The sequence below is a fragment of the Glandiceps talaboti genome, chromosome 17 (genome assembly GCF_964340395.1).
Source record: "Glandiceps talaboti chromosome 17, keGlaTala1.1, whole genome shotgun sequence".
NCBI classification, from domain to species: domain Eukaryota; kingdom Metazoa; phylum Hemichordata; class Enteropneusta; family Spengelidae; genus Glandiceps; species Glandiceps talaboti.
The window spans coordinates 15333101-15347208 of record NC_135565.1 but is presented as its reverse complement, the minus strand read 5'-3'; the positions used below and the strand labels follow the sequence as shown (position 1 = coordinate 15347208).

The window sequence follows — 14108 nt, the reverse complement described above, 5'->3', positions numbered from 1 at the left end:
AAATTTATGTACGTACCTAATTAATTATGATCATCTCAAATATTAAACTGATGTATATGTCCAATGGTGTACGTATAATGAGTACCACAGCCTCGTTCACAAATTAATCTTCTATGAAGTGATGATCTACTTTGCCGGGTACTATAACCTCGTTCACAAATCAGACGACTTGGGTCGTCTTCTGTGGTTCGACTCTCCTTAACTCATTATTCATTGATAGTAGTTACACTTACGCAGTAGTGTAAACGATTTGTAAAAGTTATCGACAATAAATGTCACATGAAGTTTAAAAAAAGATTTAGTACAAATATTGTGGGTAGCTTGACTCATCAGGCCTAACGGAAAGTGCGATGCGTTGGAACTAACACGTAGTACCTGTCAAGGGTAGTGTGATGGATAACGTCAACGATGGATTACTCCCTGGGGAACTGGCAATGTCCTTTATGAATCTTTAACATATTGGCTATTGGAGACGTTTTAATTGAGACGACTACCTAATTTCCCATCATGGTAGTCACCTGGATGACTTTTATTCATGATTTGTGTTCTTTCTGTACTTAACCAAGTAGCGAATAATGTAGTGTGTCTTTAGGGCCCCTCGATAATGGAAAGAACTTTTAAGGTTAAATGAAACTCGGAATGATTGACCTGTACTCTATTTTTAGTTCTCACTGCAATTACGCCGCACTAATCAAACTTGATCTTCGAGGTAATGTCGTCAATCAAATTTTCTCGTCAATTTACCTTGATTCGTGACGTCATAACTGTATTGGGTTTGGCTATATTTGGTAGTTGCTATAAATAAATGTTAGTAATCTTTAATAGCTCCAACCTATGGAACGTATTAATTGAAATATTAGACATTTTATTGACATTATACTATTTTAATAAACTATAATTATTATTTTGATACGATGTATGCTTCTGAGACGTATGTACAATATTAAATTAAATGTGTTGTCGATTAATATGAAAAATGGGAGTAAGTAAACAAATAACATAGGATTTGTGTCATTACTAAGGATACAATATTGTTTGCTTTTTTTATATTCCGCCATTTTCTACTATAATAATTGTATTGATAAATTGAATTGGAGGAATGAAACGAGGAACGCCCATGTCACAACTATTAGGATTAATCTATTGGCAACCGTATACATGTAAGTGTATATACACTCAGACTAAAACTATTAGTGCAAGTTGATAAAGAGCCACCATTGACGGGCAATGTAATTACACTCACAGAAATGTGGCGTTTCACTAAGCGGCCGCACATTCAGGCTGCAGCCCCATTCAGTGTTTACACTATCTTGATTACAAGGTGATTATATTCGCACAAACAAAGTATATCTATCATCCACTTGTGTAACCTACCACATGCAAAAACTGTAGTTTTATTTTCTATCTTATTATGGCCATGGTTTGCTTTTCCATAATAGTGGCCACACATGCAACCTCGTTCATGTTCATTGGTCATGCTATCTTGATTGCAGGATGATTATATCCACATAACCATTGAAGGCCAAGGCAACACTATCACTATACATGTAACAACAATAGTTTTATTTTCTATTTGATCTATCTATCTATCTATCTATCTATCTATCTATCTATCTATCTATCTATCTATCTATCTATCTATCATCCATCCAGCCATCCATCTATCTAACTATCTATCCATCTCTCTATCTATCTATCTATCTATCTATCTATCTATCTATCTATCTATCTATCTATCTATCTATCTATCTATCCATCCATCCATCCATCCATCCATCCATCCATCCATCCATCCATCCATCCATCCATCCATCCATCCATCCATCCATCCATCCATCCATCCATCTATCTATCTATCTATCATCCATCCAGCCATCCATCTATCTAACTATCTATCTATCTATCCATCTCTCTATCTATCTATCCATCTATCTATCTATCCATCTATCTATCTATCTATCTATCTATCTACCTACCTACCTGTATATCTATCTATCTTATCTACCTATCCATCCATCCATCTATCTATCTATCTATCTACCTATCCATCTATATATCTATCTATCTATCTATCTATCTATCTATCTATCTATCTATCTATCTATCTATCATCCATCCATCCATCCATCATCCATCCATCCATCTATCTATCTATCTATCCATCTCTCTATCTACCTACCTATCTATCTATCTATCTTATCTACCTATCCATCCATCCATCTATCTACCTATCCATCTATATATGTAACTATCTATCTATCTATCTATCTATCTATCTATCTATCTATCTTATCTACCTATCCATCCATCTATTTATCTATCTATCTATCTATCTATCTATCTATCTATCTATCTATCTATCTATCTATATATCTATCTATCTATCTTATCTACCTATCCATCTATCTACCTATCTATCTATATTATTTTGCTATAGTTTGATTTCCGTAGCATATACAAATGCCTGTATGTCGAGAGTTGAGCTAGCCAATCTATACAATGCTACGTGACTCCTTCCTTGTTTAATGTATCTCTATGATCTCCTTAATCGTTTGATTGCTAGGTGAACCTGTCACTACTAGGCAGTTATTGATCTTGTATCCTCAACAAAGTACGCAAAATAACAAAAAGAAATTACACAGAAAATCAACACCTCACTAAATTCTCATTACAAGATTCACATTTATGAGAAATTTAAGGGAACACCGCACTTCATTTTTATCTTACATCCGTTGTGACAAAGACGTCGAACACGTGATCTTTTACCAGTATATTTGTGACGTGAAGATAACGTTTATTATATTTGCTCTGAGCTGAGTTGAACATAAACGTTGGTGTACTTTACAGGACATAGTGATTTGACATTTATAGAAAATGTGCTTTAGGGCATTTGTAGTGATTATTATGGAAAGAACGAAATTAGATGTAATATGATATAAATATTATGCTCAGATTTACATTTACTAAAAAATCAAACACAATCTAAAATATCAATAATACAATAATCAGAGATAAAACTACGTACACATTTTTAAAAATGTATCAATAGCAATAGAATGAAAAATTGTATTCAAAATAGTCTACAAGCTCTATATTTTGTACTGGTTTGTTACTGGTTGCAACCAATGTTAGATTCTATCGATTTCCTGTCCGTTGCTATGCCTTGTCTGTCGGTAAACGTCGTAGTTTGTTTTCCAGTCGTCCATGGTATAACAAGTTCATCTCTACCAATCTTGTCTTCAATACCATTTCATCAAGTCTACCGTACTCTTGTTTTGGGATACCCAATGTTGCGAAATCAACGCATCGCATGCGTTAGTTGATAAATCAGGCATGCAAAGGAATAGCGAAGGTAAACAGATTTATATGGTTAGCAGAGACTCAGTTATCAGTGATGAGATGCAAACTTTATTCTCTCGCAAATCTGCATATCCATCCCACCCCTCTTTGATGGTTTTCTCCTTTCAGGGAATAGAAAACACAGTGTGCATAACATTTGTTTATAAGTTACACATGTAAATTACCCGTGGAAGTATATTTCAATTTGATAGCTAGGATTCAGTCATCAGTATTTAGACATCAACTTCACCCCTGGCAATCAAGGGTTTTCACTTCTCTACAAATCATGCCATACCAAAGCTTAATCCCAGTCCTTTTCGCCCAAGAAATGAAATTTGGGGTTTCACCCTCTTGCATGCAGGGAATTCGTTAATATTTTGTTTTTAAGAGTAGACACTATATCATGTGGCCATCATATTGGATAATTCTAAAATGATATACCGTGCGTGGTTGTCTAGAATGTAACCAAATCTACACGCTTATGGCAACTACAGAAATAATGAAATACGTGTACATGATACATCACGTAAATGTGCCATGATATAAAACATATCATCATTCGTTACTAGTTAGTTTCGCTCAATAAAATCGTGGTTAGATGAAAAAGAAATCAAAATTCCGGGTGAAATCTAGTTTACTCAGTTACTTTGTAATGTACACTTCATTTCCCCAGTCAATATAAATACGTTTCTGTATTATTATGACCCATCGATCATGTAATGTCCTGCTGTCAATAGTCATTTCCGAAACATCACGTCTGCTTTTCTGTCAAGGGTATAACACGTCTCATGAAATCAAAGTTCTTCAAATCTCTAAACGTTGCAATGTGAAAACTAAGTCCTGGTTCTTTTGAAATGGAACGAAGCTTAGGAAACATTTTGAGGCTGTCTTGTTTCCAGTATTTTGCGGCAATATTAAAAATTCTAAAGTATCTTAATTTTGATATAATTATGACCTCTACTTCAAACATTAAAGTTGTAAGGTTACATCCGATTTTTTTATTGGTCTTAATTTAGGCCTAATAAAAAAATTGTGTGGTTCCGATTACTCTCAATTTTAGAATAGGTGGGAAGGTAGATTTTTTTATTTTATTTAAAAAAATGTTTTGAGGTTTTCCATTGTTTTCCAAATGGTCTTTGTGTTGTTTACTATCAGATTTACAGCCATTATAGATTGGAAGAACGGTTTTATTTTGTCTTTTGAGGCTGATATCAGTTTCCGCATCCACTATTTCTTGTGAGACTTCACACTGTTTGCGTAATTTTTTTCTTGAATACGTAAACATAAGTTTAGGGTCGACAGTGAAAAACTAGGTGGGGTCGGGTAACCGGAACAAAACAAATATTTTTTTAGGCCTTAGGGTGTTTAATGTTGCTTTACAAACGTAATAAAGTTACAGTAAAGGTTTAAAATATTATGTTATGAGATAGATTCACGCTTGTGCTCTAGTAATGACGTCTACACATTTCCAATATCAAATAGTCTATCGATCCGGTTATGTAATTTAGGTCATTTTTTTTCTAATTCTTGCAAAGTCTCTGCAATGTTGAAGTTGGATGCAAAAGGGAAAGACTTTTACTGAATTATGAAAAAGAATTTTCACTCATATAAATTATGGAAAATAAATTCCAGAGTTACTTAGTTACTGGTCACCATCTCTGTTAGTACTGCTCCTTGTGTCACGTGTACCACAGATTCTAAGAAGTGTTAACGTTTTGATCCGAGGTATGTGATGTCGGTCCTGCTTTGCAGTATTACCATAATGATGATGGCTTCAGTGAAATTTAAGATTTGAATTACTTTCCAGAAGTTTCACTTTATGAGTAACAATGCTGTTCATAACTTTCAAGTAAAGAAATTTAATTTATTACTTTGAAGTAATATTAGTTTTAACTTTCAGGTAAAAATGTTATTTGTAACTTTGAAGTTGAAGTTATCCTTTCAAATGGTAGAAGGCCAACCTCACTTTCAGCCTCAGTACAAATTCATTTTATAATACATGACAAGTTTTTTTCATTTCCCAAATTGAGATGCCTGCTCCCCTGACCGGGACATGACAGTCTTCCTTTGAGATGTAGGGTTCAAAGGTCATTCTGAGCAATACATTATTCTTCCAGCTGCTATTTTTTCATTAATTGGATCACCTAGGATATTGATTTAGACCTCTCATTGGATAACCCCTGCATATCGATCTAGACCTAGAAATCAGATGACATCAATTCAATTGGGATAATCTCTAATACGTCATCTTTCACAATTTTATTTTTGATATCTATTGGGCATTGGCCAAATAAAAAAAAGTTGTTTGGTTCCGCTTACCCGTCCCCACCTAGTTTTTCACGTCCACTCTAAACTTTTTTTTACGTATTCGAGAAAAATCATGATAAAATCGCGAAAATCGTGAAGTCTCGCAAGAAATAGTGGGTGCGGAAACTGACATCAACTTAAAAGGATAATATAAAACTATTCTTCCAATCTGTAATGGCTGTACATGTGATAGAAAGAAATAAACAACACAAAGACCATTTGTAAAACAATGGAAAACCTGAACTAGACATGAAAAATAAAATAAAATAAATCTACCTACCCCACCTATTTTAAAATTGAATGTAAGCGGAACCACACAATTTTTTACGCCTTCCCATCAATACCAAATATTGTGATCGATTGGAGTTGTTCATCACCCACAAGTGAATAAAAGTGACGTATATTTGCGGGATTTTAAACCTTGATGTACTGCCCATTTCATGTTAGTGTTCACCGGTTCTATTTCGTACAACCACACAGAAGCCAACAAGAAACTACACATCCATAGCAAGATTGCACTTTCTTGCTACATTTACTCTGAATGAAACAAACCATTTAAAGTAGTACAACTAGATAGATGCAGACACGCGGGTGTCAATGTGATCATGCCTGCAATTGAAGTTTGAATTTGTTTTACTTATACAATGCAATATTACAAAATATAATCCAATCCGATCTTATATTATCAAAGGGTATTCAAGTTGATTTTCTATCATTAAAGCTAATCCAATCTGGTCTCAGGGCTAATATAATATTAATAGAGAACTAATCCAATCTGCAAGTATCATAGTTAATCCAAGCTAGTTTAATGTTAATGAACACAATCCAGGGCTAATGTGAGCTAATCAAATAAGATGTAATCAGAGCTAATTCAAAGCCTATGCGATATTAACAGCTAATCAAATATGATATGATATTGTCGAAAGAAATCCAGGCTATTGTTAACGTCTAATCCAACTAATTAAATCTGCCATTACCAACACTTAACCCAATTCCCGACCAATCTAACAATATCAAAGTTAATCCAATCTGATCTAAGTGTATGCAGCGAATTTCACACTACCGTTCAGTGATACAACCACGCAGAACCCAATAAGACACTGGACATGCTACACTTTAAGATATCAAGATTGAATGACTACAGTTTCTTGCTACATTTTTTCTTAGTGAAATGAACTTTACTTAACTTGCCACCATACAGACATGAAATAAACACCACAAAAGACATTTAGGTGCCCTTCACAGGGTGTCTGATACTAAAAAAAATATTGGCGCACGAATGTCTGCATGGAGTTGCATCTTTAAATGGTTTCTTTCATTTAGTCTAAACGTAGCAAAATACGATCTTGCTAATTAAGTTTGCCACATGTAGTTTCTTGTTGGGGTCTGTCTGTGTAGTTGTGGCAAACAGAAAAGCTGAACAGCATTGTGAAATTCTCTGTATAATAAAGTTTATGTAATGCAAATATTCCCCGATTCTTTTCAGATCATTGTTCATACAAACAATATATTTGAGCTTGCATCAGTTGATAGAGTATGTGTGAACAACTTCAAGTTTCGTGAGATATCGGGTTCCAACAGCAAAGCGAACCACCCAGAGAGCAAAGACTCCAAAACACATCAAGCACCGAGTAAAGGAACGAAGCCTAAGATCGACGACAATCAGGAACTTAAAGCTTTCGAGGCCATAACTGAGAAAGATGACACTAAAGGTTTGTAAATTAAAAAATATTTATTTCAGAAAATGGAATTTGTAGCATGGTGGTGTGGTGCTTCAGATGAGTAATTTTTGGGATTGAATCGGGAGAGGGGGATAGGTACTCACATAGTAATGGTCTATACATATGTACCGCGGTTTTGAAAAGAAAAGAAATTTTTTCGACTCGTGTAGACTTGATTTTTAAGCATTATGTACAGGTTTGCCCCCCCCCCCCCCCCCCCCACTCTTTGAACGAATATACGACTTTTGACCCCATATTTTGAACAATGCAGTTTCCAAGTTGCGAATTCCCAATTTCCCCCCGAAATCTTTCGAGAACGTAGATTCCAAGTTCGCTATTTTTCCCCAGATTCTTGACTCCTATTTTCTGACCGAATGTAGACGTTTGACCCCAGTTTCTGGCTGATATGCAGACTTTAGACCCCAAGTTTTTGTAATTTGAATCTACCAGGGTATACCTGTCCCCATTACCCAGCAAAGTTCCCATCCTCAGGGTGAATTTTATTGTTGTTGTTTAGTCTATTTAGTATAGTACTGGGTAAATAATGAAAATGTAATTATTGGATTTCAAGACCTTTGGCCGATATACACAATAGCCACAGCAATAAGGCATTCACAACATTATACAGGTACATACACAACGTGCTCCTGCTTAAATACAGTCTAAACAGAAAGTATTCGCCAGAAGACTTTAAGTAGCATATACATTTCATCATTAATTGTGCAAGTTTATAGATAACAACACATTTGGTACTAAACACAGAATGATTGTTTTTGTAGGGAATCTAAATAATTACATTTATGTAAAAAAAAATCTTTCTTTAATACATCTCAATTCTGTTTTATTCAGCATTATATAAATAAAACAAGAACCTAAACTCTGGTCAGTGTTGATTACGTAGAGCATTGATAAGGGAACGTTTTGTGACTGCCTTAGCAGTAATCCAATTTTGCCTCATGGGAGTCATAAAACAAGTATATGTATTAGATGAACAATAATATTCATGATTCCCATGTGCTTATTACCTTTAAATAAATAATCATGAATATGTATTGTTCATTTACTACATATACATGTCTGTAAACTCTCATATGGCAACACTTGGGGACAACGAATATAACACGGGTTTCAATTTGGTGATTCTTGGAATTCGTGCTCAATGTATGTGATGTTAAATCATGCAATGACTTCCCAGAACACAGAGTTTGGGAAAATGTCTTTCTTTCCTGGATTAGAGTTACATTTTATGAGACAGACAGGATTACCATGAACGATAAACCATACAAATACTTATAATATAATTTCCAAACATTACAATTTCATACAAAATCACCAGCAACGGCATTCATAAGCATCATAAGAACAGCTCTACCATTTCAATATAACGTATGCTTATTCAGATTCCAGTTTTTATGTTAACTTTCCCTTATCATTTCAAACCAATGTACTGTCTTCGCTTTATCAAATGAAAATAGGTTCCCCAAATAAATACTGTATGAATGAATGTAGCTATTTCAATAAAAGCGTCACGGTGTATTGTTGCTTTTATTTAGAAGCTTCGCTACAACTTTCTTGTATGATATTGTGTAGTGTCGTTTTACGACCCAAAATAGATATGGTGAATCGATGAAATATGCATGAATCAGACTCTATGGATGCTGTATTAAAATTGCTACTCAGACACCACATGACGTCACACATGCCACGCTGTATCGTTCAACTACTTGACATGAAATCGAAAGTACGATGTGGAAATGCTTATCTCTGCGGAAACTACTCAATGGATATGCTTCGATAACTTTTTCCTCTCGCAACTCTGAAAACAATCATTGTACATCATGTCAATCTTTTTCAGGTTATGGAAGTGAAGATGAAAATAATCCGAGACCGAGACGACTTTTCCTCCGTGGGCAGGTGAAATACATGGCGAGTTGGAATTGTATGATATACCTGTGCAATCCATTGTAAGTCCAACAAAATACACATTAGTGAGAAAAATGTTGTTTTGAATAGCGCCCTCCAATTAGTTCTCCGACATTACTGCTACTTGAATTGAAGGAACTTTATGAGAAGGTATTTCGCGCGCTCTCTCTCTCTCAGTTTGCAGGCAAAAGCTCCCACCTTATCAAATTATGTCATGTGTATTGGACTAAATTCTAGTACCCCTGAGGCCGTTTGGTTGATTATTTTTTATCATTATTGTAAGAGACAGCACCCCAAGTGAATATAGTGTGATAACCCCATTGAAATGGTTACTACTATATTTTATTTTATTACTCTCCATAAGACGACAATAAAAAAAAATATACCACGAATCTCATAGACCTCTTGCCGGTTCCAAAATGCATTGCGCGTCTCTTTCATATAATGCCATGTATTCTGTACCGTGACGCGCATCGGGTTTGTAAGAGCTACGGGGGGGGGGGGGGGGGGTACGTGATCGTACCCTGGATTCAAGTGACGAGAACAATACTGTTTCTAACAGTGGTGGCGTTTAGTCTTTTTTTCAACAAAATCAATCACAAGTAAAGAGTTCGGTGTGTTGTTCCATCATTTCATGATTATCACGTTATTTCAAGTGTAATAAAGATAAAACAAGCATAACCATAGCATAAGTTACGTCATCCCATGCGCAGTGAATCTTAGAACGGTAAAATAGACTATTGAACACACAGACTTTCTGTATGTAAATTTTACAGCACTGTAACTTTTACCAGTGAACTATTACATAATTGTTAGTAGAATTTAGGGACGAGGTAAAATCTAATATGCCATAAAAGCATAAAATGTCCTCAAAAAAAATTTCGGTGCAGTGATGATGGCGGTGATAAATACTAGTGTTTACAGTGTCGGTGACACTGAGTCATCATCAATCACATGATATAACCTTGCAATCACGTGACTCTTTGTTCTTAACAGAATGCCAAATCTTGATGCAATGTTTCGTACTGGATTATACATCAATGATCTTAGTATGCACGACTCCAGTGTAGATCTGGTTTTGGCGGGAAGTCAACAGTCGGTAGAATTGAAGTTAGCCTTAGATCAGGTGAGTTCAAAGTTCTCTAATTACCTGAATTACATTTGGATGGGTCCCCACTCCTTAAAATGTTTTTCAATGTTTCTTTTCAGTTTAGTTGGCTATGTAATTCTGTAAAGTTGTGTGAGAATGTACCATCAATTTTCTTTCTTCTTTTGTACCTTTATTGTTTCGGTGCTTTTTGTATTTTTTAAAAATATTTTGCTGAAAATGAAGGTCCGTAAACTCTTGAAAAACAAAACAAAGGCTGTATAGGTAACTATTCCCAACATACGAAAAACGAAAAGTCACACTTACCTGACGATGACTGCTTTACGACATGAGATATTCTGAGATTGCAAGTAATTCATCTTATGAATTTGTATCATATTAACATCTGGCTTACCTGTTGCAATAGATGAAACACAATGGCTGTCGTTACAACTGAGTGGTACTAATAAATCAGTCTGTGTACTACAATCTATATACTTAGCATTAAAATTGTTCGTTTGCGTGAACTTGTCACAGATCTGTCATTCCATTGACAGTTACTGTTACTGATACTGTTACTGTTACTGTTACTGTTACTGTTACTGTTAGAACGATTTCTGACCTGACTCCTTTTGTCCTGTTGATTTGCGCGCCTTCTCTGCTCTAAACTTTGGATCGTTGTATGGACACTTTTGGATGTTCTGACCATTTTTTTCGGAACTTAATGCAAGCACTACATACATGTGTTTTTCTGCACGAGTTCCCATCTGGGCATTTTCCATCTTGATTGAATGCCTAGCAAAATTGAATGGGGTCCCATCGTTTCCAATATTTGGTTTACAGAGTTCCTTCAGATCGTGCCTGTCTCTTTCCTAAATATGAATGCCACATGTACATTTGACGTCCTGGAGAAAAGCACCATGGTATTTCAATACTGCGTCCGTCCCAGGGGTACACTGACGAGACAAACATCATTAAAATGTTCAAGTGACGTAATCGCACTTTCTTCTCCCTTTCATTGATCGCATCAGACATCAAAATAGTCGTAAATCCCTCAACGAACTCATTGATTGACATTGAGTCGTAATATATCTCTTTGCCTGCCACGTGGGGGCGTGGTTCTGCTGACACGTGTGACCGTACCAGGACACTGATATTGATTGTAGCATATCCTTTCTTGTTTGAAAGTGTTTTGACTTATCCGACTGTATGTTTTGTTCTTCCATCATGGGATGCTTTTAGAAAATCGGGAATATACTGATGTTGGGCTTCTCGTAGATTGTGTTGAAGTTGGAAGTCACCAACAGCCATCTCTCTGAGCTGGGCATGGGCAATGCTACTTTTAGGAGTCGTGCCAAAACTTTGCAAGTTTGTAGCATTTCCCAGCGACCCCATCACCGCATGTGGGCGAGTTCCCGCCTTGGTAAATGAAATTTCGTAAAGTCTTCTCCTCAGTTTTCAAGGCTCTAAACTCAGATAAAATTTCTGTAGCGAGGCTGCTCGGAAATTTATCTTGTCGCAGGTTGTCTATGCTTTTCTCCGTCTACAGCGAGATCTGACTACAGACTTTTTTCCCTGCTACGCTCGGCATGTTCATGTGTTGGTGATGACAAACATATTATAATATACGTCATCGTTCTGAAAATGAGTATCAAGTTCACTGTGTTGACACACCGATGATTTCTACAAGGCGATAACAGTAGTCACTCAGACCATCAGAAATAACCTGATGGAATTTGTGAAGATTTAAACAACAGTACCAGACGAACCGCGAACAATAACTCTGGTAAATGGGCGAGTGGTAGCGAACTGAACTGGGTCAAAGTTCATGAAAAAGTTACTCCTCTGAGGGCGCTTACCAACGCTGCCCTTCAACGGGACACATTTCGTTAATTTAAGGTTCAATATATTATACAGTACAAAAATTACAGTTGCGTTATAAGAAAAGTGTTAGGAAAATCGCAACTATAAAAAATAAATTAAATGGATCAATTTTTGTGCGAGCCTATTTAGCGGGATTTGTTGTTGTTGTTGTTGTTGTTGTTGTTATTATTATTATTATTTTGATATTCAGATGTGTAACTTTTAGATATGCAGTAAAAATTGTCTCAAAACGTATAACTTGGCTACCTCAAGTATTTAAAGCACGCATATGGATGAGAAATGGGGTTTTGTTTTAGACTGTGTTTTTATCTCAATTAATTGCTAAACGAACTACTAAAGATGTGTAAAACGTTTATTAGGCAAAAATGAAAAAATAGTATGTTTCTGATAACGCAACCTACCCTAGTTTAAGCCGCCTGTTCCATGGATCCTACGGAAATCTGATTTCTTTTCATCTCATCTTTAGGAGCAAAGAAAAAGTGCCAAACTCGAAGAAAGCATGAAGAAATTAGACATTGAGATGAAGAGAACTGATTCGTTATTGTACCAAATGATCCCTCGACAAGTTGCAGAACGTTTACGTAGAGGGGAGCCTGCACTCAGTACATGTGAGGTAGGTAGAGGGTCAAAGATCAATTTGCACGTAGTACATTTGAGGTAGGCAAAGGTCGTAGGTGAACCTGCAATACAACGTGAGGTAGGTAGAGGTCAAAGGTTAACCCGCACAACTTTAACTGAAAAAAGATAAGACTCTGTTTTTAATATTTCTTTAATTTACAAATCAAGTGTTTGGTTTTCGTTACAAGTGTATGCAAGTATAGGGCTTAATTGAAATATATACACTCTTTTAGAGACCCACTTCAGATTAGGATCAAAATCTAGGTGAGAAAACTGGTTGTTTGGCAGTACTATTAAAAAGTTGGTCCAGAAAAAGAAAATGGCCCCCTGTAATCTTATTCAGATTACACTTGTCTAATGGGATGACCCTGAATTCAAAACTAACCCTTTAAGTATTATATACTATAAATCACGTACTTCAATCATTATGGTAGATTTATTGGTGCCTATATAGTATCATTTAGACCACTGTATTATGCTTTACTTAGGAAGTGTCATGGCGCCATTTCCAGCAAAATTCAGGAAATAAAGTTGCTATCCATCTAGCGGTCCTACTTTTAAATCAATTATCAACAACTCCAATTTTCAGACCATTACTGACTATTCTCTCGAATACGTTTCCAACTTTTCTTTTTTGTGAATACAAACGTTTAAGAGATATTTTGTGTGCCTTCTAAATCCTTGATTGTTTCCTTTTTAGGTTTTCAAAGACGTCACCATTCTCTTTAGTGATGTCGTGGGCTTTACACAAATCTGTTCCGTCATTACACCAATGGCCGTGGTGTCTATGCTGAATGCAATGTATAGCAAATTTGATAAATTGACTGAACAACATAAAGTGTACAAGGTAAATACCATTGTAATTCATCTGAAAATAGTCATGACGACAAGGACGAGAAATGAGTATATATGGTTTTATGATAAAAACAACTTTACTATGTTTTCGACTCGAAAATGCAATGTGAAATAACACAGACCAAGTCTACGTTTCCAAAGTGCACAGAATTAAAGCATGTGTAAAAGGTTTGTCACTTTACGTGTGGGAAGAGATTTGTAAACACTCTGGGTAAATACAGGCAATCACTTGTGATGATAAATAAACATGTAATCAAACTTTTCGTTCATGATGAAAACTTGTTAAGATAAAATGTACATGGTCCAGAAATTTATAATAGCTAATAGATATACAAAGTATAATTCATGGTGAATTGAGTTTCAAATTCATAAGG

The 14108-nt window shown here is 35.6% G+C and overlaps 1 protein-coding gene across 1 annotated transcript in view; it reads left to right on the top strand.

Moving 5' to 3' along the window:
- The window catches only part of LOC144448298 (soluble guanylate cyclase 88E-like), a 49090-nt gene that overhangs the window by 29304 nt on the left and 5678 nt on the right, over nucleotides 1-14108 (top strand). Inside the window, exons 3-7 of the mRNA XM_078138486.1 lie at nucleotides 7133-7358; nucleotides 9223-9331; nucleotides 10287-10416; nucleotides 12728-12874; nucleotides 13580-13726. Of these exons, the coding sequence (XP_077994612.1) occupies nucleotides 7133-7358; nucleotides 9223-9331; nucleotides 10287-10416; nucleotides 12728-12874; nucleotides 13580-13726 (759 nt within the window). The remainder of the gene's footprint in view (nucleotides 1-7132; nucleotides 7359-9222; nucleotides 9332-10286; nucleotides 10417-12727; nucleotides 12875-13579; nucleotides 13727-14108) is intronic.